The sequence below is a fragment of the Morchella importuna genome (genome assembly GCF_003444635.1).
Source record: "Morchella importuna strain M04M26 chromosome Unknown Morimp01GS020, whole genome shotgun sequence".
Taxonomy (NCBI): Eukaryota; Fungi; Ascomycota; class Pezizomycetes; order Pezizales; family Morchellaceae; genus Morchella; species Morchella importuna.
In genome coordinates, this window is record NW_025763417.1 from 199,850 (window position 1) to 224,439 (window position 24,590).

At 46.4% G+C, this 24,590-nt stretch overlaps 6 protein-coding genes across 6 annotated transcripts; 3 read left to right on the forward strand and 3 right to left on the reverse strand.

The window, feature by feature from the left end:
• Positions 1-1,738: 1,738 nt before the first annotated feature.
• Positions 1,739-2,617, forward strand: LAJ45_06661 (uncharacterized protein; the record flags this gene model as incomplete). Its single annotated transcript, XM_046116223.1, has 1 exon — positions 1,739-2,617. One exon carries the CDS (start codon positions 1,739-1,741, stop codon positions 2,615-2,617), a length of 879 nt encoding a protein of 292 aa, XP_045970426.1.
• A 1,460-nt stretch (positions 2,618-4,077) lies between these two features.
• On the reverse strand, positions 4,078-6,274 carry LAJ45_06662 (uncharacterized protein; the record flags this gene model as incomplete). Its single annotated transcript, XM_046116224.1, has 13 exons — positions 4,078-4,132; positions 4,193-4,478; positions 4,539-4,672; positions 4,740-4,877; positions 4,955-5,011; positions 5,077-5,173; positions 5,254-5,285; positions 5,355-5,368; positions 5,465-5,489; positions 5,558-5,602; positions 5,963-6,004; positions 6,081-6,121; positions 6,236-6,274. The coding sequence occupies 13 exons, from the start codon at positions 6,272-6,274 to the stop codon at positions 4,078-4,080; spliced, it is 1,005 nt and encodes a 334-aa protein (XP_045970427.1).
• A 2,605-nt stretch (positions 6,275-8,879) lies between these two features.
• Positions 8,880-14,688, forward strand: LAJ45_06663 (uncharacterized protein; the record flags this gene model as incomplete). The annotated part of the gene is made up of 10 exons (XM_046116225.1): positions 8,880-9,036; positions 9,116-9,211; positions 9,299-9,657; positions 9,715-11,490; positions 11,547-11,603; positions 11,683-11,857; positions 11,911-13,071; positions 13,142-13,157; positions 13,221-13,270; positions 13,325-14,688. The coding sequence occupies 10 exons, from the start codon at positions 8,880-8,882 to the stop codon at positions 14,686-14,688; spliced, it is 5,211 nt and encodes a 1,736-aa protein (XP_045970428.1).
• Positions 14,689-14,981: 293 nt separating this feature from the next.
• On the reverse strand, positions 14,982-16,460 carry LAJ45_06664 (uncharacterized protein; the record flags this gene model as incomplete). Its single annotated transcript, XM_046116226.1, has 5 exons — positions 14,982-15,002; positions 15,057-15,080; positions 15,183-15,634; positions 15,843-15,866; positions 15,932-16,460. 5 exons carry the CDS (start codon positions 16,458-16,460, stop codon positions 14,982-14,984), a joined length of 1,050 nt encoding a protein of 349 aa, XP_045970429.1.
• Positions 16,461-17,638: 1,178 nt separating this feature from the next.
• On the forward strand, positions 17,639-18,682 carry LAJ45_06665 (uncharacterized protein; the record flags this gene model as incomplete). The annotated part of the gene is made up of 3 exons (XM_046116227.1): positions 17,639-17,722; positions 17,957-17,992; positions 18,059-18,682. The coding sequence occupies 3 exons, from the start codon at positions 17,639-17,641 to the stop codon at positions 18,680-18,682; spliced, it is 744 nt and encodes a 247-aa protein (XP_045970430.1).
• A 2,119-nt stretch (positions 18,683-20,801) lies between these two features.
• Positions 20,802-21,224, reverse strand: LAJ45_06666 (uncharacterized protein; the record flags this gene model as incomplete). The annotated part of the gene is made up of 2 exons (XM_046116228.1): positions 20,802-20,937; positions 21,013-21,224. 2 exons carry the CDS (start codon positions 21,222-21,224, stop codon positions 20,802-20,804), a joined length of 348 nt encoding a protein of 115 aa, XP_045970431.1.
• Positions 21,225-24,590: the final 3,366 nt, after the last annotated feature.

The window sequence follows — 24,590 nt, forward strand, 5'->3', positions numbered from 1 at the left end:
TGTTTATGGGATGCGATTGGAATTGGGATTTATACACATACAGTCTCGGAGTTAGCGAGCGAATGTATTTATAAGGGAAATAAAGGTTACTTGGATTGGGGGGTATTTGGTTTTGGAATAGCTAGGTGTAACTACTGGTAGACACCGCAATATATATTTTTCATCTAAAACGAACAAGTGCATGTTCTGGCAACATACGTACTCTATACGGGAAAATAGACACTAATGAGTTACATACATACAGGTATGCTTTATTATCTGGAGTGTAGACTTTATAATATGAGAGATAATTGTCTTAAATATGTTTTAATACTAAGAAAAGTTCAACATCTTGTATGGTCGGCCACTAAAATAAACTTTTGCGATACTAAGCTAGGCACAAATACAATATTTGTATGTGCATAAAACCTTAGCATATGGGACTGATAGTGTTCATTTTATGGAAAAACATGGTAGCATTCGAATCTCACCATTATTCTACATCATAATAAACTACATCCCTATAAACGAATATCGCCGGTATTTGTTTTGCCGTTGTTGTTTCCAGAGTTGACTACAGGAAGGTGTTGATTCGCCATAGCCTCATAAAATAATCATACTATCAGCATTAAAAAAAAAAAAAAGGGAGGGAAAAAAATGAGGAAGAAAATGAGAATGAGAATATAAAAAAGACTTCATGTACCTACAAAAATACTCATCTGATATTTCCTAACCCTATCACCAAGTCGTGGAGGTCAATAACGGTTGCCCCGCGAACGTCTGCCTGGCAACCAAGCGCAGCCGTAAAAAACATGCCGTGTAATCATTGACCCCTGGTTGACCATAGAATGAGCGTCTGGTCCAAGTAATGTGATGTGCACAAACAAATTTGCAGAGGGGCTGGGCAACGTTACCAAGATGCCCAGCAGCGCTTCTCCCATATTTTTTGTATCTATACCTTCCCTCTCCCACCGATCTTTCCTCCCCCTCTTTTTCCAAACACTACCACAGAAAACAGAAGCACTAAGCATCACAACCATCCGTCACAACAGTTCTCTATATTGCTGCTTCGATTTTTGCTCCTGCTGCTGCCTCTTTCTTGTAACTTCTTCCTCTCTAGAGTGTAAGTCAATGCTCTCACAATTGATTCGTTTCCCCCCTAACATTTGTGGTCTGTAGGAAAGTTTTCTGTCTTGTTGTTTCCCCCAACTACCATCACCACTAACAACAGTCCCTCCAGCTACATAGCTGCTCCTTTGTAAGTTCCCCCTCTGTGTTCTTTCTTTGTTTTGTCTCCCGCCTTCCACCCAATGCCTGCGTTCCCATCCTATACTCTACTATTCTGCCTGTCACTAAACTAATACCCTCTCATTTAGACACAAAAAATGTCTAGATTTTCTTCTGTCCCCGTTTCCTCTGCCTCCGGTCATGTTGCAGTCGGCCCTCCCCCACTCCGCCGTTCCACTAGGGTGTCAATAGCCCCAGTAAGATATGCTCCTTCCTTCGTCCCAAGAAAGGCCGTCCCGCGCCGTTCACGAGCAACAAAACGTTCTGTTCCTGCGTCCATTGCCCCCCTGCAACCCCTATCGCTACGAGAAAATCACGAAAAATTGCCCACCGTCGCCGCGCTCGCAAGGCCCCAACACCGGCCAGAGATCCAACCCCTCCACAATTTTCGGGCTCCTCATCACCTCTGTCATCCCCTGAGGAATCTCCTTCCACAATCAATGATATCCCTTCGTCTCCTGTTGGGGCCTTGATGTCTCTAGTGGCCGCTGCAATATCTTCTCCAGCCAGCCCTGTTGGCACGTCATCTTTCTTTTCTCCTGATGCTTCCACAATCTCTGCCGTCCCCGGAGCTTCCTCCCCTATTTCTGCAGCTTCCGCCGCTGCTAAGCCCAAGTATAACATTTTGCCTAATGCTGTTGCTTCTCCTAAAGCGGCAAAATCCCCAATCGATGCTGCCTCTCCTCTCACCTCAATGGCATCCAGTAGTCCCTCATCTATCTCTAAACAACCTTCGTCTCCTTTCGACTTCACCGCTTCTCCAACATTTTTTTCTTCGCCCTCTACCTCTTCACCAGCTCTAAGTAGTGTCGCCAGCTCCTGCCTCTCCTCGCCAGGTGAAGACCCTACCTCTGCCCCCTCGCCAGCTCCAAGCAATGGTTCCAGCTCCTGCCTCTCCTCACCAGCTGTAGAATCTGTCTCTGCCTCCCTCACAGCTACCTTGGCCACGGAGACCAACGAAAACTATATCAACCACGAGAAAGCTCGTGCCGCGCGCATCCTCGCAGAAGGCCGCAAACGCAAAGACGGTGGACCTCTCGGGTTCTACACATCCCGCCTCGTCTACAACCTCATCGCGCAGCTCTCTGCCTGCACGGCGAGATTTAAACTCGACGAGACCGTCGACGCCAACGGCAACTCGATTGCAAAGATCTTCCCAGAGGAGTCTGGAGCGTCCCAGATTGTGGTATACATTCAGGAGGGAGATACGACGGTCGACGTGTTCCTGGGGAGACCAAAGGAGGTCACGGTGACCTTTGGAAAAGTGGGAGGGGTGCTACAGATGGTCGGAGTAGTCACAGAAGGACCTGAATACGTCGAGACGGAGGACATGATGGAGTTGGGGGATTAGATGGCCTGCTGGGCCTTTAGTCTTTTTTTTTTTCTTCAGTTTTTTTTAGCCTTTCGAATTTCGTTTTTCTTTTGAATAAATGATATTTTTATTAGTTGTCTTTCCTGCTTCCTGATTGATCTTTCGTGAATATCTAGCGTTCTAAGTTATATCCTTTTAGTAGTCAGTTTTATTTAACGCTCTGTATTTTGGTGACCGCAACAGATTCCATACAACATAGTTAGTAGCACATGAGTGACTTTCTTGACCAGATGCTACTATCAAAACTCCACTGTATTAGCATTGAGATGTATTTATCAGTATTACGAGATGAACGAACCATCAATCAATCGATCAGTAAAAACATCAAGACCATGTCAATCACCAGCTGAAAGAATAAGAAAGTCACGATACACAGCTTCTCAACGGCGCGTGTATTTTTGCAATCAACCCTTGTATTACGTGTCCTATCTACATTAGGTACATGCATCTACGTAATCTGTCCTTCTGGAACCCAGCCAGGCAGAAAACCGCCCGAGTGATACATCATGACTCAAATTCTCGCCAAGATATCACACACAGCATCAAATGATGTACCCCACTCCACTTTATTGAGTTGCAGAGCAGTGGTTTATGAAAGCGGCGTCTACAATAGATGTCCGAAATATTAAGGTTGAAAATTATTGCATCTGCAACCCATCACTACCAAGAGCGGCAAGTGCAAAGGGACCCTGAACAGTAAATAGTGATGCGCACCACCGCCACAACCCACCATCATCACCATCGCCGCCACTCAGGGATCAAATTTCCTATTCCTTCCTGGGCTAGAGATTGCCCTCTTGCTCGTTAGTTGCCTTCGCCACTTCTTATTTCAACACCAAGCGGGAGTTCCCGTATTTGGCTTCGGTGGTGTGTTGTTCCGGCTGCAAGGAGAGGGGGGATGTTTGCAAGTCATGCAAGAACTTGGCGAATGCGGATGTTTGCGTTCATGTGACGTGAGAGTAAGTTCTTGGTACAGGAGAGAAAGAGAAAGATTCGCGTTAAAAGACCTTGGTTTTCTTCCTTTCTCTTCTCGGAGCAGGCACGGCCTGATAGGCATGTTCGTTTGTTTATCTAGAGTAGAGCATTTGGAATGGCCAAGCAATGTATGTGTGTATGCTGATACATTCACGGAGAAAGAGCGGATCGATAATTAGAAGAGTTGTGAATTATCATTATGGTCGATATCCATGGTGGTTTACTTTTTATTGAGTTTTTAACCACAAAAAAAGTACACGACGGATGTATAGAAGGGGAGCAAGAATAGACGGATATATTGAAGCAATGGACATGTTCCCGGCCTGACTAAAGGAGAATAAGGAAAAACTCGTTAAAGAAAGCTGTCTTAGTCGATTCCAGTGATGTGAATGCAATTAGGAGCGACAAAAACAACTCAACTCATCATGTTGTGATAATAAAATGATTGAGGAGAAATGGAAATATTAAGTTCTACCCGCCACCGCAGACTCAAGTGGCTTCTGCGCGTAGTAAAAATGACTGTATCTGGTATTAGTTGTTGCTAATATATATCGCCATGGAGAAGGAAAGAGGCCTTACTGTAAAGAATAACTGTGAATATTCCGGCTCCTTGCAAGCTGTATGCAATCTTTTATCAATGTCGTAGACTCGTCCGGACTCATCTCCAGAACATTTGTGAACAAGTCGATTCCAAATGCCTCGAACCCGCTCTCCGCAGAAAGCAACACATAGGCACCAATCTCCTTCTGCTTCTTGTCGGCCGGCCAGGTACCAAGCGGAACCTTGAATATTTGGTGTGAGCCATTAACGAAACCCGGCTCCTCCAGCATTGGCATCATTTTTGTGACGAGCGAAAAATCTCGACCTGAACCAGAGTTAAAACCACGCTTTTCCACTCGGGGAGAAAAGGGGCAATTAGACAAACCATTTTTGACCGCCGCTTGGTAGACCAGATCATAGTACCGGTGAAGCGCCATTGGCTTATCGGTTGTCCCATCATCGCTATAGATAGACATTTCATAGTCAATCACTTCGACCCAGCCTCCAGGCTTACATACACTGCATAACGATGTTAATAGCTCTCAATGTTTTCAAGCCTTCTCTAGTGAAAGAGTAGGAGACTCACTCATATGCCTGTTTTAGGACATGGCTCCAGTCCTTGATTCCTCCGGACAAGTGGCGGATATGGACGAGGTCGAACGAGTCCTTCTCGTATGTCCAGTCCAGCTCTGCATCGTCGATATGAAAGTCCACGTTCGGTACCCTATTGGTAAGATTGACTCAGTATATATGCCCTTTTAAGCTTCTCAACTCCTTGCCCTTGGATTCAATTATTCCTACCAAGATGGTTGAATAGCACTCAGGTCCGTGCCAATTACTTGTGCCGATGGGTATCTCCTATTATATCCCGTAAGTTTAGAGCGTTTCGCAACACGATGATAGAAATATGTGGGCGCTTTTACTCTGCTGCATCAATCGCCCAAATGCCGGTGCCGGTCCCGATGTCCAGAATTCGTTGCGGATTGTCGATTGGTGTGAGGGTTAACTTGTCGTCCAATACTAGATAGAAAATAGAGTTGTGTTAATTGCGCAACCCCCCCGCATAAAGCGTTCTCTCTTCACCGGAATAATAGTAATACCGAGAAGGTATATGTGGTGTATAATATCCAGCCTTTTTTCTCCATTCCAGTCAGGATTGCAGGCTTTCCAACGCCAAAAGTTGAGAGGAAACTAAACTAGCCTTTCTTGTTCAACCTTATCATCGAAATACTTTATTAGCTGAGTTTCCAAGGATTTGTAGGCGTAACCGCCCGCTGTCCATGTGGGGGAGGGGGGTATCGGAGGAAATACTTCATCATTGGGAAGCAAGTATTCTCTATCGCAATTACAATCGTCAGTCCTTGACCTTGTCTACTCAAGTTTATCTAGATCAGAAGCTCCTACCCTGCTTTCCGTGCTTGGTACCGACGTCCGTTCTCATATCGGTAGCTTGGGATAACATCAGTTTCACTGACCAGCATTGTCTCGTCGGGGGTCAAAAATAACCGGTATCCCTAAACCTGGAGTGCAACCAACCAACCACTCACTCATTACCACTAACCACACCACCCCATGCCAATCAAGCGAATATCTGAACCATTCCCACCCTAGATTCTTGATAGTTCTGCCATTTTTCTTCTTGTGTGTAGCATTTGGCTTAGAGATTCGTGTGGTATTTAAGTGTTGAGTTGGCTCGGAGCTCAGATTGTGTGAGGTTTGGTGGTTGCACTCCGGGCATGTAAGGGGCGAGGTACCGGCACTTTTGACAACAAAGGAGAGAAAGAGGGAAAAAGAACGTGAAAACCGCACTCGTAGATTGAAGAGTTGAGAGAATTCGCCGAGTACTCGCTCCTATTGTGCAAGATACACCAATCAGCTGCCTTAAGTCGTACAAGAAGAATATCCATGTAGCATGGAGAAAGCAAACCTCATCGAGCCATAGGCCGATTCAGTGTCTGAGTAGTCTTCCTGGAGAACACAATTATTTGGTAAAGTGAGATTCCGTGTAGCTTCATAATAACCACAAGAGCAGCCTGTATGCTGCTGTTGTTGATGGAGATGCGATCGGTGGTGACTACTCACGATTGTCTCGTCGACCGCGATAGTCTGAGAGGAGTCCATGATTTTACTGGTTTTCTGCTCCTGCTGCTGTTGTTCAAGTATTTTCTGGGATATGTTTTGCATCGGTCAGTCTGTCGGTCAGTAGTGATGAACCCAACCCGCTCAAGACTGTCAGAGACTGCGGGGTGGAGGAGGATGTGATGTCTAATATATTATTCTTTTTTGCTTGATGGATTAACACCCTAACACTCTTCAGGAGGAACAAGGGGGCTTCACACTGCTATTCTTGGTGGTGGGAATATGACAGGTCTCTTGACTTGTCCCCCGCTTTAGGGCAAGTGTGCGAGCCGCAATTCATGCAATTCAAGCTTCAGATCAAACGTGAACACATCTAAACACTCTCTAACTCTAAATACCTCCTACCCTGAATTCAGGTTATGTATGGTTTAAATGAGGCTTGGCCTACCGCCATAACTCGAAAAATTGGCTAGCTTCCAGAGATCAAAATTACTTGTATGGGAAACTTCTGATGCAGATCGATGCCATTCAACCAATCACTCGACTGATAATCCCTGGCCGGAGATAGCCAATTTTTCGAGTTTTGGCGGTATATACCAATGCGTAAGGAATAGGTATGTCGTATGCGTATCGGGACGTGGTCATACCGCCATCGTTAAGTCGCTGAGCATCGACCAGGGCGGCGATTCCTGGTCGACATTTGGGGCTACCCATTGGTAAAGTTTCTACTGTGAAGGAATTTTTTTTATGCTTGCTTTTAAGGTCCGTGGAGCCTGTCACTGGCTGGGTAAAGGATTTTTTTCAATTGAGGGGGGATATTCTTATCAAGATACCTACATGTATCCTATCGGAATTGTGATACTAGTCCACTTTACAGTCCGTAAAGAATGGATGGCTTGTTGAACAGAGAGAATTTTTCATTTTCTTTTTTACGGGAATGCCCTGCTGAAATGCGTGTCTTTCCTCAAGCAAATGGTCTCGTGCCCAGCCACATGAGTCTAGTAGAGGTACCTACATGGGAGCGGATAAGCCTGCTTCCGTCGTCTGTGGATTCTGGAGGTCTCTTGCGCTAAACCCTAACCCTGCTCCTTTAATCTTCACCTGGGAATTCTATGCCAGAAATACAGATATCCATATATATTCAAGCTGGCCCCTCCCTCCTTAAAGAAAACACCCTTCCCCGATAGCCATGGATATTCATCTTACCTTGGATAACTTATATACATGTATGTACCAACACATAGAGTACTCTACATACCCCAGAAATCATGCAGCGATGGGGCGAGTGGAGTTTATTTATCATCAAGCCCTATGGTCTACATCAACACCATATCGTCGGGTTCCGGTTCGCATTCCGACAAGTCTTCTTCGGGAGGACATCTGCTCTCGCTAATACGGTAGTTTTCTTTGTCACAAAGCAGCGTAAGGCTCCTTGGCATCATTGTTTTATTCGCTGACATTTTGAACGTCCGCAATCGTTTAACCACGATATATACGAACTATTGGATTGTTAGGCTCAATATGTGATTTAGATGCTGGTACGCTCGGGTTTGATTAATAAGCAGTGCTCTGCCAGGTCCCATTATGTAGGTGTGGAACCGGGGACCAAATCGGGGTATTGTAGCATGGTACATTGGCAGTCGCAATTGTCACCAACCTCTCAGCGTCAAACTACATGTACCGATCATTGTAAGGGTTATCAGAATTTATGAGGTGCTCTCCTCGTTTGATATGGACCCGTTCAGTGAAGAGATGAATAATTGTGTAAGTACACTCATGTGAGTATGGCCTAAATCTGGAGACCGCTTCATGACTTACGTTCCAGCAAAAATGGGAATGGCCTGATATAACGCATCCAAGCATAATATAGGTATAGGCATAGCAAGACCAAATTCAGATTCCGAGTAGGGGGTCCTTTAATGGCACGTGACCCTAGACCCAGGGCTACACATGAGGGTTTGCCTGAACTGTCTAACGATTGACGAAATTCGAGACGGTTTAGGCTCTACTTTTACCTTTCCATATCTTTGGAGAGCAATTCCGATCCATTGAGTGTCTTTTGTATAGTCATGAGTTTTGGCTCATCAGGGACTCGTATGCCAGACTTCGGTTTTGATACAAAATCCCTGTCGATCATGGTCAACCTACGCAAATTTATCCTAATCGATTGGGTATAATATTATGAGTCTAGTGAAAATGAAAAAAATAATGCGGAAGATTCAGGAAGCAGCCACTGTTCCTACTACATGCTTGTTTATTCTGTGGGCACTGGAGGTATTGGGGATGGATATAAACTTTGATCTAATAGTAACTTGCGGCTGCAGGCGGACCGGCCCGAAAGGATCACAGGAACGGAACAAGTGCACATAAGGTATATGTAGTTAATTAAATACTGGGTTAGGGTTGCTGCCGAAGTTGGCTGGCCTGATTGTGTGGGAAGTGACTTAGAACATTGTAGGAGCCACCACAGGACCTTTTCTCTTCACCCCCCTCAGGCGTACACTGGCGCCTTAATTCCCTTACACCGGGTAATTGGTATAAAGGAAAAGACTTCTATAACTTGGACTCCCAGCCCTTAAGCTTCCTCTCTCACTACATCTTCAATATCTCAAAGTATTTACGAAAGGAGCGCGACAATTCGTCCACCATGGCGAAGATTTATGGCATACTTAGGGCTTGGAAGGAACACTTACACCCACGACGTATAGACCTGGTTGGGGATTATGCAGGGAGGGAGCTTTTTATCGTTGAAGGGGACTCTCTTCTTCGTCAGGCCCTAAGTGATGAAAGGATAGATATAGAAGGTATTTGATACCCCCACCTAAAAGCATCCGTCCCCCATCGTAAACCAGAATTCCACTAATCGATCATCCACACGACCAGATGGGTTTCAATTGCTGCATCTTGTCTATGTTGTGGAATCTTTTCTACTCAACTTGAAGAAGCGGGGATGTAATTTCCACTTAGTCTTCTTTGAAGGTCTGTCGCACTAGATTACTTATAGCCATAGATATACCTATGGCTATGGTTTATCACTATTTAAGTTGACAATTTTCAATTGAATAGAAAACAAGTATAATTCCATTATCGAAGGGGAATCAAAGAGCAAAGAAAATAACTACAAGTACCTATTTGCACGCTCGGCGATCATCCAGCACCTCGTAAATACTTCGGAAAAGGAGGAGATCGAGGCCAAGAGCGAAGCAGGAGAAACAGGTTTCCGCGTTTTTCAATTCCGAGATCCATATCATGACGATTTTGAGCAGTATCTTGAGACTACCAGGCCTTATTTTGTCATGTGTCACGACAGTAAGGGGGAAATAAACAAAAAAGTCAAGCTCCTCATGGTGGGATTTGTCTGGAGGATGATTATGGCGGATTATAATGTTGCATGGATCAATACAGCTGAGTTTCGGGATAGTAAAGTAAGAAGGATATCTCCCAATATATTTGCACATTTACTAATAAAAATCTTGTCCCAGGTTCTCATATCAATTGTTCAGGGTGGGCCCAGAATTATGATAAAGCAACTACCAGATCAATTGCACATAGCCTACGAATCGCTCGCCAGCGAACACCCCGATGTTTCTTATGACTACAAATTCTCCGAAATCTGCACAGACCAAGTTTTTACAGAACGAGAGTTGATGGCCGTGGCTTCAATATCTACACTACTTAAAAGAGCGAGTGCAGATTTCAGTGCAGCGGACTCAGACTTAGCGTCGTTTTTGTTGCACGTTGCACTCCTCGGCCACTTATCTTTGCCTCAAAGACATATTGTCCCTGCACCAACAAATGGGATAAGATCAAAAACCAGGCAATTGATTATTATCTCCTACCATCTCCTAAACGACAAAGATTACATGCATGCTGCCTCCCAGCTGAAGTGCCGAAATATACACGATTTTGTCGACGGGAGATTACTCGCGAAATTGGAGCACGGATTGGAGCACGGCGATATTCACCTTGAATCTATCCCAGAGGCTGTTGTATCTGACTTTACCCGCATGTCCAAAGCGATCGAGCTATCATGTAGACATACGGTCTTACTGAGCACGCTGTTTAAACCTAAAGAGCAGTCATCTCGACTGCCCTCTTCCAAGAAGCCGAAAAAGAAGGCGGAGAACAAACCAAAGCACAAACAGATCAATGGGTCAATGAACCAGACAAAGCTGAAAGTTCTACCATTTTCAAATCCAACATTTGATACCTTTTTATCTCAGATAAAACTGAACGTTGATTCTTTGGCTGCTTCACAAGAGGTCAACGAATTAAAGAGGGAAATTTCTGATAGGGACAATCGGAAGCTCAGAATAATAACTAAAACCAACCGAAATCTCCCAGTTTGGAAGCCTAGTACCAACAAATGGCTTGCTGGGAGAGCAAGGAGATATGAACAACGGGGTGCTTCTGATATGACGAAGTACGCCGCGTCTCTCATTGGCGCGAAGGGAAAAATTTTGGAACCTATTGTTATTACAAACGGTCCTCGAAGCTTTCAACCAAACACCCAACCTGCCCCAGCGACCAAAGCCACACAGAAGGCGGGGAAAAAGGAACGACCGTTAAGTAAGAAAGAGCTTATTCGCGCTGAAAACAACAAAAAGCTCGTTGGTAAGGGCGACCTCACTCTTTTGCGGATATGGAAAACATTATGTGGTGATATCCAGGAGACCACAGATGATCTTGCAAAGATTTCGCAGCTAGAGCAATTCCTGGACAAAATCAACTCCACCTTGTCAGAGAAAGGCGATATTGTGGATTGCGAAGTTCGGATATACAAAGTCTGGATCTTACTGCGATTTTGGACGGACTACTGTCGAAAAGATAAAAGAGAGGATGGATACGATGTTATAGCGAAGGTCTTCAGTGAAGTGAAAAGTTTACTAGGCTCAAAGGGCCTGACGAAAGAGATCCACAAGATACTGAAGAATCTCTTTGGGTCTTTAGGCGTATCGCTGCCGCCTCGGTTGATATCAGATCCATTATTGGAAAGTAATCTAACCTTTAAGATGCCTTGGGATGGAAATTCTCTGGTAGATGTTAGGCTTCAGATGACCTCCACGGAGTTTCAACTTTTGCATTGCGGGCAGTATATGGATCGAGATATGGATTCAAAGCCAGATCCTAGGGTTTCCTTTGAACCTGATGGATGGCAAAGAAAGGTTTTGGATGAGATTGATCAAAATAACTCTGTATTTATCGTTGCACCAACCTCTGCTGGAAAGACATTCATCTCCTTTTACGCCATGGAGAAGGTTAGCGCTCCCAGTTTCTTTATATCACATCAGTCTGATTCTAATCATATCAACAGGTTTTACGGTCTGGAGATGACGATGTCTTGGTTTATGTTGCACCAAACAAAGCTCTGGTAAGTTTCCTCCTTTTCAATCGTGAACTATCACTCTCTCTCGTTTGTAAATTAATATTAAGGCTATAGGTCAATCAAGTTGCAGCAGAAGTTTTGGCACGTTTTCAAAAACGATATCCCCACGCTGGCAAGTCTGTTTGGGCAATCCACACCCGAGACCGGCGTGTTGGTAACCCCACCGGATGCCAAATTCTCGTCACCGTACCTCACATACTACAAATCATGCTTCTTGCGCCGAGTAATGCAGATTCCTGGTCCCGGCGTGTAAAGCGTATCATTTTTGACGAAGTCCATTGCATCGGTCAAGCGGAGGACGGTGCTGTTTGGGAGCAGCTCATCATGCTATCACCATGCCCCATCATTGCCCTGTCAGCAACTGTAGGAAATCCAGAAGAGTTCAGCAAATGGATGAAATCCACACAAAAGCCTCTTGGTATCAAATTGGAAATGGTGCAACATCACCACCGATATTCTGATCTACGGAAGATGGTTTACGTCACACCAAAGGATTATGAGTTTTCTGGTCTCGTAACAGAACGCAAGTTCCCAAGACTAGAAAGTTCACCAAGCTTTATTCCGATGCATCCGGTTTCCTCTCTGGTCGATACCTCTCGTGGTATGTCGGACGACCTCGCTCTGGAGCCGAGAGATTGTCTATGGTTATATCGGGCCATGAAGGAAAGGTCAACCAAAAAATATCCCGTGGAGCAAAGACTTGATCCAGAATTATATTTCTCAAAGTTCCCCATAATACACAAAATCCATGTAATAAATTGGGAGGCCGAACTTAAGACTGTCCTTAGACGTTGGATGACCTCAGCTGGCTCACCTTTTCATAGAGTTGTCCAAAAGTTGATGGGTCCTTTGTGGGAGGAGCCCGCTATGGTCCGCCAAAGGAACTGGGAGCGGATGAATAGTTATCCGGCTGAAGGGGATGGACAATCTTTGGAGGAGGCTATAGAAGCGGCCAGTAATCTACCAGCCCTTCGCAGATCCACCCTCCCTCTCCTTGACGAACTCAACAAAAAAGGCGCTCTTCCCGCAATTATATTCTCCCATGATCGATCCATATGCGAGATACTTTGCAATCATGTTGCAGAAGAGCTAGCTTCTGCCGAATCAAAATGGCGGGAGAGCGATGCCGGCTGGAATGAGACCCTGCGCAAATGGGAGGAGTACAATGAAGTCAAGAATAACTCCTTCTTGAAGCAAAGGGCTAAAAAGGATGCCAAAAACTTTGAGGGCACCAAAGCAGAAAAACTTCAAGAAGAGACGGCAAAGGAATCGAGTTTTTTTGAGTTCTTCGACCCAGATATCCCATCTCCTCAATTCTCATTTGCGGACAATAGTAAACATAGCCGGGAAGAGTTAACGAAAGAGTTCGAGTTCCTTTCCATGTTTAAATTACCAGACGGGGCATTTAATGCCTTAAAGCGTGGAATCGGTATCCATCACTCTGGACTCAATCGTAAGAATTCACTCCTTGAATATTTAATCACTGACCCGAATATCCTACTGACGGCATCTCTTGAAATTAGGTCATTATCGCCAACTGTAGGCCAATCATTCCTTCTTTTATCACCTGAATAACCTTGCTAATATTACCCAATATTACAGGGTTGAGATACTTTTCCGAAAAGGCTTTTTACGTGTTGTCATTGCTACTGGTAAATTTTAGCTTATAATTACTATTTTTATGAAGAGGGTCTAATCGTCTTTAGGAACCCTCTCGCTCGGAATAAACATGCCCTGTAAGACTGTCATCTTTGGGGGTGATAGTATTTGGTTGACTGCGCTTGAATTTCGTCAGTCAGCTGGAAGAGCTGGAAGACGTGGTTTCGACGACTTAGGAAACGTCATATTCCTTGGAATACCATTAGGCAAAATTCGACGGCTCATCAGTTCAAGGCTCCCTTCGTTAATTGGGCATTTCCCAATAACAACATCTTTGGTTCTTCGCCTCTTTGTCCTTCTACATGAATCCAATGGCTCGGAACATGCCAAGAAATCTATCAGCGCACTACTATCACAGCCAAGGCTGTTTATAGGCGGTGATACTTTTAAAGAGCAGGTCTTTCATCACGTTCGGTTTTCCATTGAATTCCTCCGTAGGCAGAGACTGATAGGACCCGGCGGTGAGCCGATCAACTTCTCAAGGCTTACGGGCCACCTGTGTCATACAGAGGACAGTGGCTTTGCTTTTCATGCTCTGCTTAGGTCTGGATTTTTCCACTCTTTGTGTGCGGAAATATTAGAAAAGCCACACAAAACTTGCATGGAACTGATGCATGTATTGGCGTGTTTATTTTGTCGACAGCCATCTCGCGATAAAAATGTCCCAATATTACCCCCTCTTCCTCCTACTGCCACTGAAATCCTGGAAAAGCATAACAAAAGGACCCTTGAGGTCTATACAACTTATGTCAAGACTTTTGCAGCGGAGTACTGCAATGATACCGCTGACAATATCTTGCCCTTTAGTCATTCTGTGTGTGGCGGCACCGGAGGACCAACTCCAATACAGCCACTTCCACCCACACTTGCTAGATCATCTTTTGTTGCTCTCTCCGGTCCAGATGACAAATTCACCTCTATATCCGATCTGGCAGACTCTGTCCGTAGTAGAATATTCCTTGAAAACGCAGCTGTGCCTTACTTGGATACCAGCGAAAACACCCCTCTCAACTCATACCTTCTCGACTTTTACCGGCATGGGGAGGTCGTAACTCTCGTAAGACAAAACGCCGTCCGCCGTAGCGACATTTGGTTCGTGCTCAATGACTTCAGTCTTGTCCTTGCTACCATCGTCACCAGCCTCAGCAACTTTTTAGTTTGCGTGGACGATGACGACGCTGCTGATGCTGCTGGCTTGGGTGACGCTGAGGATTTCCTTATCACCAAAGAAAAGTCCTCTGATATGAATCTCGAGGGAGATGGTAGTGAAGACTTTGGGGACGAGGATTATGTGGATAGATTTGAAACGATGAACCTGAGGAAGAGCGATATGGAGCTAGTCAAAGTCTTGAGGGCATTCCAGCTGCTGAAAACCACGTTTGATGAAAAGTTCAAAGCAATGTGGGCTTGATTTCGGGGATTTTCACAGGCTATTAGACAAAGTTGGCGGCTAGGAAACATCATGTGTACTCTTGAGGGGAGGCTTCTTGGTAGTGGTTTGGCTTTGCGGTTTGTGGTAACTGGTATAAAAGACATAATTCGGTTTCTTTAGAGTTCTAGATAGCTACTAGTTATAAAGCAATACAACTTTTCTTTTCTTTTTCAACCTACGTGAATAATAAGTAGCACCAGTTGATTGTAGATAATCCCCATATGAGGAATTTAGTTTGTAACACGATAACTCCAACGAGCATGATATGTAATTCAGACCCAAGCACCGGGTATCTAGCTAGCTATATGAGCTATACACCTCTAGCCACTCAGTAAATAAGAACTTACCCAATTCCCGCAAGATTGCCATAACTACCAACAAGCAGATAAAAAAACGAGAGAAATAAAGCCACACCCCACCGTCTACTAAAAGCCATCCCCATCTACAGCCCTATTGCTTTCAACCTAACTAACCGGGCTCCACGGCAACGGAACCAAGATCCTACTCTCCATTTTAGAGATCAGAGGCACCGTCTTATGCACCGTGTCGCTCCAGCCCCTCTCATTCCAGCTCTGCTCTCTCCCCACCTGGCGCTCCCGAAGATCCGCAAACTGCCACAAGTGGTGTACCGTGTTGAGGCTGCCGACCTGGCAGAACCAAGCGCCGACGCCCTCCATCACGTTCTTGCGCGCCTGCAGCCCACGCCTCCAGTGTGTCTCCCATTCGAGGAGGTTGCCGGGACGGAGGGTGTATGTGCGGAGCTCGAAGATGCCGCCGAGGGCGCGCGGGGGCGTGGTGGGCCAGAAGGAGAATTCTTGCATGAGGTCGGTGCGGCGGGAGGTGAGGTACTTAGGGAGCTCGCGTTGAAACTTCCCCCAGGAGGGGGAGTGGGAGAGGCGGGAATGGGTTTGATGATAGCCGGCGTCTGGAGAGTGTTAGTTTTTTTGAGCTATTGAGCAGCAGTATTGCATCGAAGTAGCTGTTTAGAGCTTCGAGGTTGAATTTGGGGATTCTTTTGAAAGTTGTAGTTATATTGCACACCACTCAGCTCTTCTTTGTTGTGATATAGAGAGGGAAGGCAGTTTTGGAATGCAAATGATAAATATAGTAGTAAAATGAAGTAATATACTCACATCCTTGGTATTCCCAGATATGAACTATTCAGAAATATTAGTATTCGTGCAATTGACACTCAATGATATCTTCAAAGTGAACCACTAACCAAATGTCTCACAATCCCCAATCTCCGTCTTCCAGCTGCCCACCAAATGGCAGCTATTCTCTCTCTCCCCCGCAACCTTCGGATACTCCTGCCCCACCAGCTCAATGTACTCTGCCACCTTGTCCGGCTTCACATGGTGGAACTCGATGGCATGCACATATTTCCCCCTAGCGAGCACCTTCCCATAGCTCTGCTCCATCTCACGCTCCTCCTTCTGTCCCTGCTCGGATCCGTACAGGATACTCTTTACGATGCCGCTCTTCTCGTGGTGGTGGTGGTGGTCGTCGCCAGCGGCACCGGCGGAAGCAAGCGTCTGGGACTCAGCATTCTTTTTGTTGGCACGGAGCTGCTTTCGGAAATCAGATACTCGTGTTTTGAAGTCGGTGGTGGACTCTTCGCTGTGTGTTATGCTGGCGAGGCTGGGGATCTTTGTGGATTGCAGGAGGGCGGAGGTGCTGAGGGGGCGAGTGACGGCGGCAGTGATGCTTGTCCGGGCGAGAGAGCGGGGAAGCTGGCGTGATAGTATCATGGTGGGAGTGGGGATGTGTGGTTACGAGTGATTGATGGTGGTGGAGATGTAGTGATACTATAAAGCTATGGAGTAGGGACTGTAGCTCTGAGTGGATGAGGGGGGGTGGGTGAAGTTCAGGTACAATTGCTGAGAGGAGAGAAGATGAGAAGATGAGGAGGGGAAGATGAAGAGGGGAGTGTGAGGAGGGGAAGAAGAAGGTGAGGCATAACTCACTTGATACCAAATAGGCCACCGTTGTACCTGAATGTGACCTACATACATACATACATGCGTTACATGCGTTACATGATTGCTTGACTACCTATTTGCCAGCTCCTTGCCTGGCTCCTATGCTTCCTTGCTTGCTCTCCCGTCCGTTCCAAGGAAATCGAGACTTTGCGGGGAAATGCTTTCCCCCTCACGTGCGGCGGGGGGTAAAGAGGTAGCTGTTGGTCAGCCGCAGGCTTGGCATTACATCAACGTGGGGTCGAGTGATGTCCTGTGAATGCTCTCACAACCAATTGAGAAGCAGCGCAAATCCGTGAACTATATCTAGGAGAGAATTGTAGCTCTGGATTGAGTGTGCATACTGAGCCATCTCCTACAGGAATGTTGTTGCCTTTGCGGTAGCTGCTAAGGAGCTGTTATGCATGCTGTGGTGACACTCTTAGGGCATTACCCAATGTATGCACCGCGTACGGAGAGAAGACTGCAGTCGTGCGGGTACAGAGTAACCGTATATGTCAAACCTGATAACTGATACGGGCGGGTCACAAGGGCAGATATGATAGCTACATCTGCATACACCACAGCTATCCTGATGCCTTTCACCAGACAGACAGACTACATAACCCCACGTAACCATCTATCATCTCCACTCCCTCTGAGTTTGCTCAATTCCCCTCTCCCTACACGGCTACATAAATAGATTTATATCCCCCGCAAGGTCGTGAGCTCTCTCCAAAACCCCTGCAAGCCGTGGTTCCAAGCGCGCCAAGAACCACAGGTCACGAGTTTAGCGGGGCCCAGCACATCCGATCTTCGGCCTTTGTCGTCACATACGCCATCGGTCCTCCTCGACATAACTCCATCTCAGACAGTCAGGCAGTCAACCACCAACCAATTCAAGGAGGTTGCCCATTTTGCTTAAATATCACAGTGAAGAGCTCGATAAAAACCATTCCCCCATCAAAACCATGGCTACAGCAATTCCGAATGCGAGTGCGGCGTCGTGCGAGCTTCCGCCAGAGGTTGTTGCGTGCTTGAAGAATGCAAGATATGTGGGTTTCCCTTCCTACCTTTTGCTTTTGATCTGGCTCTAGGGTCTACTCGCGTCTAGGATAAAGAACCAGAACATGCAAATGCCTAGTTTGTATGGCAGCTCAGCGCCACTCCATACAAATAATCCCTGCTTTCTCACTTGCATGTTCTGGTTCTTTTTCCCTGACGCGAGTATTATCGTGACGTTCTTTAGCTATTCACAGACTTGAACTGGGCTAATAGATCATCTACAGCTTCACCTCGCCACCTCTGACGGTCTCTGGCCCCACGTAAGCTCCACCCCGCACTCCCTCAATTCGAACCCAGCTTCCAGATACTAACAAACTCCCCTCCAGGTCTCCCTAATGAACTACACCTATCTCCCCACCACCCCCTACCGCCTTCCGCCCAACAACATCCGCTCCAGCACCTCCACCTCCGGCCCCGTCATCGTAATGACCACCCACCCCGGCACCAAAAAGACGCTCAATCTCACCACGAACCCCCGCGTCTCCCTCCTCGTCCACGACTGGGTCTCGCACCGCCCATCAATATCCTCCACGAACCCCTTCTCCACCTCGCCCACGCTCACCACCCACGCGTTCCCCACCGCCGCCGCCGAACAGCCACCCCAGCCGTCGTCGTTATCGGCGTTCCTGACGAACCTGAATTCTGCGGCGCTGAGCTCGATCTCGGCGACGTTGAATGGCTATGCACACTTGATCCCGCAGGGGTCTGAGGAGGAGGAGTACTATCGCCGCGTGCACATGGAGAACAACCCGCAGAGCGAAAATAGGTGCTATCTGGAGGGCGAGGAGGTGAGGGTTGTGGTGGTCAGAATTGGGTGGGCGAGGGTCGCGGATTATAGGGGTGGTGTGACAGACTGGAGGGCGAGTGATGAGGAGGAGGTGGAGGGAGGTGATGATGGTGGGATGGGGGCGGAGGTGCATACTGGGGTGGGAATTGTGAATGGGGCGTAATTGGGTAGGAGGTAGCTTTTTTCCTTTTTTACATACATATTCTTTAGGCCTGTGGTAGGCCTTTTTGCAGTGTGCGTGGTGGGATTAGGTGAAGCGAAGTCATGGAAGTAATCCTGCTGTAGAATAGCAATTGCGCATAATGGCGTTTTTCTTTCCAAGCTCCGGTATAGCAACTACTGTAGCTAGCTAGCAATTTGTATGGTGGATTTCATATCTGTAATCCACTCCTTTCTCCAAATTACACTTGAGGCTCTAACAACCTAAATGCAAATCAGCCGAGGCGATGATCCCCATCTCATCTGCAGCATGGCATGACATGACGCCCTCAACTCTGGGTAAGCAGAACGGGTAAGATCCTACCTGCAGCCAAACATTGTCTTAGCGCGCGCAATCTGTGGCTTGCTTACTTGCCTAATGTTTAAATTTACCGAGACGAGACGAGACGAGACGAGACAACTCGACTCCAGACTTGAGACTTTCAGATTTCAAACGTGAGACCAATTTCGGAGAGAGCTGCGAAATGATCACTTGTCGTGGTTCAACTACTGGCACCTGCCCGGACCGGACTGGCCGGCTGGACTGAGCTTGAGATGTTGGTACTCTTAATCATAAGTAGACTCAGCTAGATGTGTTTTGTTTTTGTTTTTCGCCGGAGCGCACGACTCCTTTCTCTCGAGACTTAACTTTTACACAGTCTTAATATTACTCTTAGTATTATGTAGTCTTAGACTCTTAGTATTAGCTACTCGTGAAACAAAAAAGTAAGATTACGCAATATTGCCTGGTTACATAGGGGGTAGAGAGCGCACGTGTGGGGTTTGTGTCGATGTGTAATTTCGCTAGGTGTCGGTATCATTTCCGAAGCGCGATAACTACTAAGTACACCTTAGCTCAGGGTCCTGTGTAGCTACGTAGGTGGAGTGTGGAGAAGGAGAGGTGGGGTGCATGGCGAGGTGAGTTTAATTTCGCCTTGGGGGAGAAGCGAGATGATGCGTTCTGGTGGTGATGGACCGTGGATAGTGGGTTTGGGGATGTGGTGGTAGGTGCGGATCGAGGTGCGGTCTTGTTCGAACCATGGTAAGTGGACAATAGGGAGTTCTATTTGGGTTTCTGTTGGTTAGTTCACCCACAGGAAAAAAGCGAGGAAACAGCGAGTAGCGTGACAACGGGCGCCTCCAACTTGACATCCGCAATACAACCCCACGAGTATTCTGTGGCCATGCCTTTTGACAAGTCTGGAAAGTGGATAGAGGCTACTCCGAATGAAAATATAAAAGTTATTGAAGCCCAAGCTAGGGAAGAGTAGGAAAGGCCAGATTGGGGGAAATGTATATAAAAATCATTGACAGCATGCCAAAGAGAATTGCAGCAGTAGTAAAGGACTAGGGAGATCATAGGGGGTGGTGAATATAGTTTAGAGGCCATAGTATCTATTCTGTATTTTATTGTTTAGTTATATTACTTCTTTTCATTTTTATCCCCAATTTTGCATTGGGGTTCGGACGGGTTGCACCCGCTGTTTCCTCACTTTTTTCCTGCGGGTGTTCATTGTTGGGTTTAAGCATTATCACCACCCACCACCCCGTCGCCAGTCACCAGCACTCACTCACAATTCACTCGCAGCAACCAATCTCAGCTCAGTTCAGTTCAGTTCAACAACGGCTAATATATTTCCGCCAACTACTAGTAACTAATAACTAGCCTAAAAAAGAAGCCGCCCAAAACACCAATCCGATTCCAACCCCGTATCCCCAGTCATCCAAATTCGTGAAAAAGTAATAATAATAAAAACTCCAAACCGTTTTCTACAAGGTGTATCGTATATATATAAAAAGTGGGTATCAAAAATAAGGCTTTCAAATGCGTCAACGTGGTCAACGGCCAAAAAAAAGAAAGAACGAAAAGAAAAGTAAAGTAATAATAGTAAAAAAAAGAAGGTATAATAGTTACTGCCACCAGTTGGTTAAAAAAAAAAAGAATGAATACCCAACAGCAGCGCAAGAAGTAGAAGTAAAAATATCACAACACTAGGTTGCCATCTCTCCAAGAACATATAATAATCCTCCCCACACGCTGTCACCAACTACTTGGTTTAGACAGCTCCATCCCAACTCCCGCCTTACAACAGCCATACGGCGGCCGCAATAACCACAGCGCCCATCCCTGCTGACGCCCTGAACGCGCCAGGCGCAGCACCCACAAATGGAACAGCCGAGGGGCTCCCGGTCGCAATGGCAGTACCGTTACCAGTAACGCTAACAGAGGGTTTAGAATTCGTTGCAGTGGCATTCGCAACAGGGGAAGAAGTGGAAGAGGAAATGGCAACTGACGTGCTTGAGGACGGGGGGACACCGGTCATGGTGATGAAGGTGACTTGTGTGGAGGTGATGGTTGTGCGCACGGTGGTGGTGCTGGAGAAGGAGGTGGATTCAGCGCCGGCAGGGGCGGCAGTGGTGCTGGGCCCGATGATGGTGTCTTGGGCGGCGGCGAAGAGGGGGGTGAGGAGGAGGAGAAGGAAGGAGATGAGAGTGGTGGAGTGCATTGTGAAAATTTTAAGAGTTTTGAAAGTTGTAGATTTGTAGATATTTGGTAGTGAAGACTACTAGTGGTGAATACAAGATTCGTGCGAAGAAAGGACGGTTTATGATCTGACGATAAGGACTGTTGTGTATACTGCAAAATTCAATTCCGCAGTAGATGCTTGCTGAAAATAGTGATAGTGATAGAGAATGTGTGTTGATTGGCTTTTAAATTTTTCAAGCTAGGAGGAGGTTGGTTGGTATTTAAAGATGCGAGGAATTCCCGTGTGTACTGCACGTGTGGTTTCAAGTTTCGTAGAAATATATGTTGTGCGAGTGTGTGTGTGAGTGTTTTGGAGTTTCAAGTGTACTGCTGCAAATGGACCTTGTTTATGAATAGACTTGAAACACAGGAAGCAAGAAGTTATATCGCAAGAAGGAGTGACGATAAAAGATGGATAGAATGACAGCAAAGGAGTGTGCTGAAAGATGGAAGGGAACGCGGGAATGTTGAGTTATAGAATGGTGGAAAGAAAAAGATCGTGGCCCGGGAAGGGGGTCCTTGGTGGTTATAAAGTTGTCGAGTGAGAGGGAATGCAAACTAACTAACGGCGGCGTGGGGAATGAGTAGGCGCAAGGTATGTACCGGTACCACACTTCTCTACACGCTTCTCTGCACACTCTACTCTATACTCTATACTCAGACCCTGGCCTAGTCAGTTCGTTACTCTATGCTGCTTACAAAAAAGAAATGAACCTGTCGTGGGGTTACCGCCAGTCGGGATGTGTGCTGGTTACTGCCAGTACTGTTGCAGTTACCCAGCTGGGCGAGGTATAAGATTGAGCTTTAGATTTCGAACACCAACTGGAGTAGCCCATCCATCCATCGCTCGAAAAGAAAATTAAACAGCAGACAGTAGTTATGGCAGGTGATACTTTACGCAGAACGAATCGCAATCCCCAGAGACGAATAGGCATTCTCCAGCCCTCAAGCCCTCATGCAATGTCTTGTTGTTTTTCTCACGCAATTAATTGCCCATTCTCCTCTCACATTGGCTCCAATTCTATTTTCCTCTCACTGCTCGCCGCCTCCCTCCTCCAATGGCGCGCGACAGGAGCAACAGCGGTTCCTGGGTGGTACCTGACCCAAAGCGACGCACACCCCGGCCCTACCCACCTTACCACCCCACCCCTCCCACCTCCCCTTGCGTCAAAATTTCGGTGCCTGCAGGGATGACGCAAAGAAAAAAATTTCAATCACACACAGGCTCAGGCACTGTACAGGGAAGAAAACGGTCTAGCGTAACTCATACAAATATCCTTGTTCCTGTTCCTGAATAATATTTGCCGAGATTTTTTCTTTTCCCTTCTCTTTTCCGGGTAGAAGTAGAGTAGGGTGGACGCAGGAACAGGAACCAGAACAGAAGGTAGAATAGGATCATCATGAGCTTGGTCCAGGTACATACAGTTTGGTAGTACCTGCTCCATGTGTAATGTAAGACAACACGAGTATTACTAAATCAATCCTCTTGGGCGGTTCTAAATTTTGACACTTTTGCGAGAGCTCAGCCTGACTGGCGGGAGGGGGGGGGGGGGGGGGGCAGGCAGACCGCAAAACTGCCAGACTTCCATACTTCCAGAGAGGCAGAGTAAGTTCTGCGCCTGATTGGACCACCTTCAGAGTTATCAAGAACGAGATGGCTGGTGGCTGTGGAATCCCTCAAGTAAGAAGTCTATGCGGCACGTTGCGGTCGCTTCAAATTCATTTGCATATCTCTTAACCGGCGAGGCTGGGAAATTGCAATATCTCGTTCGTCCAGCTATCCAGAGAGAAATAAAAAAAAATTGAGAGAGCGAGAGAAAGCCCGGCTGATTCGTATCCAGCAAGCAAGATAGGTACGTGTTTTCGGTATGTGCATCTCGTTCGATGCAGGAAAAAGTCACTTTTAGGCAGCTTGTTCTTGATAAGGCATGAAAATAAACACACATAGGGTACAAAACCCATGAGGGTTCTGGTAATTGGAAGAGAATCCATGGAGGGCAAAAAACAGGGTATATTAAAATAGGCCTTGTCTGTTGTTTGTGTGCCTCTAGGTATTTTGAAATCTCTTGTTTTGGTTTTGAGCCTGCGGAGTGCTGTCTGCAGATCTGACAATAACGTGGATTCTAGAGCTAGAATCGGAACGTTTATTTCACTTGGGAAGACGCTCGGGTCTAGTATTCAATCTGGAAGATTATCTAGAAACCCTTTGGAGGACATTCGGAGTGTAGGACTCTCTGGAGAACACCGTGGAAGAGACCATATCAATCAGGTAACTACTACAAGGAACCAGGACAAGGACCAGACCAAATCAATGGGATCATCCTCGTTCTGAGCAACTCAATTGTTGAAGTTTACTTTGAGATTATGGATTCGAACCCCCCACTATTATGCGGTTGGTACTACTGTATACCGTTTGAACCGTTATTTATCGATTGGCTTTCGGTATCTATGTACCTACATTACATACATGAGTGCCATGTACCTACCTACTCGCGACCAGCAACAAGAACCCGAAAATGCACGTCCTAATCTGCAATTTCCATTGGAGTAGAAGTGAAAAATATACCAAAGACTTGCAGCTGCATATTCGGGTTCTTGTTGCTGGCCGCGAGTATGCACGTGCATTAGTCATTGCTCATCATAGAGATAGGTTATTAATATTTACTTAATTCCGCCTAGCATTATTGCAAGCTGGTGAGCACACGTAGGGTTACAATCAGCATGTCCATGAAAATAATCAACGTACATATCGTGCTCATTTGAGCTTGTTGTTTTAACACGTCATCTGCCAGCTCCTTCGCGCCTTCGTACTCTACCCTGCGAGTCTGTTGGTAGGTTATTAATCACCCTGTCAATGATTAACTGCGATAGAAGTACGGCCCCGAAACAGAAGAGGCAAAAGGATGTACCATCCTCTCCGAGAAAGAAGGTACTTAAAAATAACCATTGTTTTTTCTCCCTTGCCCCGACAACTTATGCACGGCTATCGATATCAGCTCTAAAGAAACTACAGCGCTGTACATGTACCTACAGATGTAATATCTCTCTCTAAATCGAATTCAGTAAGCTATTTTCTGCGGTCCGATCCGTGAAGGCGAAAGGAAAAGGAAAAGATAAAATCCTTCAGTGAAGATGGAGGCAAATCGCGATGCCCCTCCATCCTATCACCAAAATGGCTTGCGCCTCACGGCACTCCCATATCCCCCGCGGGATAGAGACAGAGATTTTCTTATCCGGGTGCGATTGTGGTTGTGTTAGCCCCCTCGCCCTCCACCGTGCTCCCTCCCTCCCGTCCGCTGTGATTCGCGAGATCTTCTTGGCCTCGTGGTACACTAGGCACAACGGC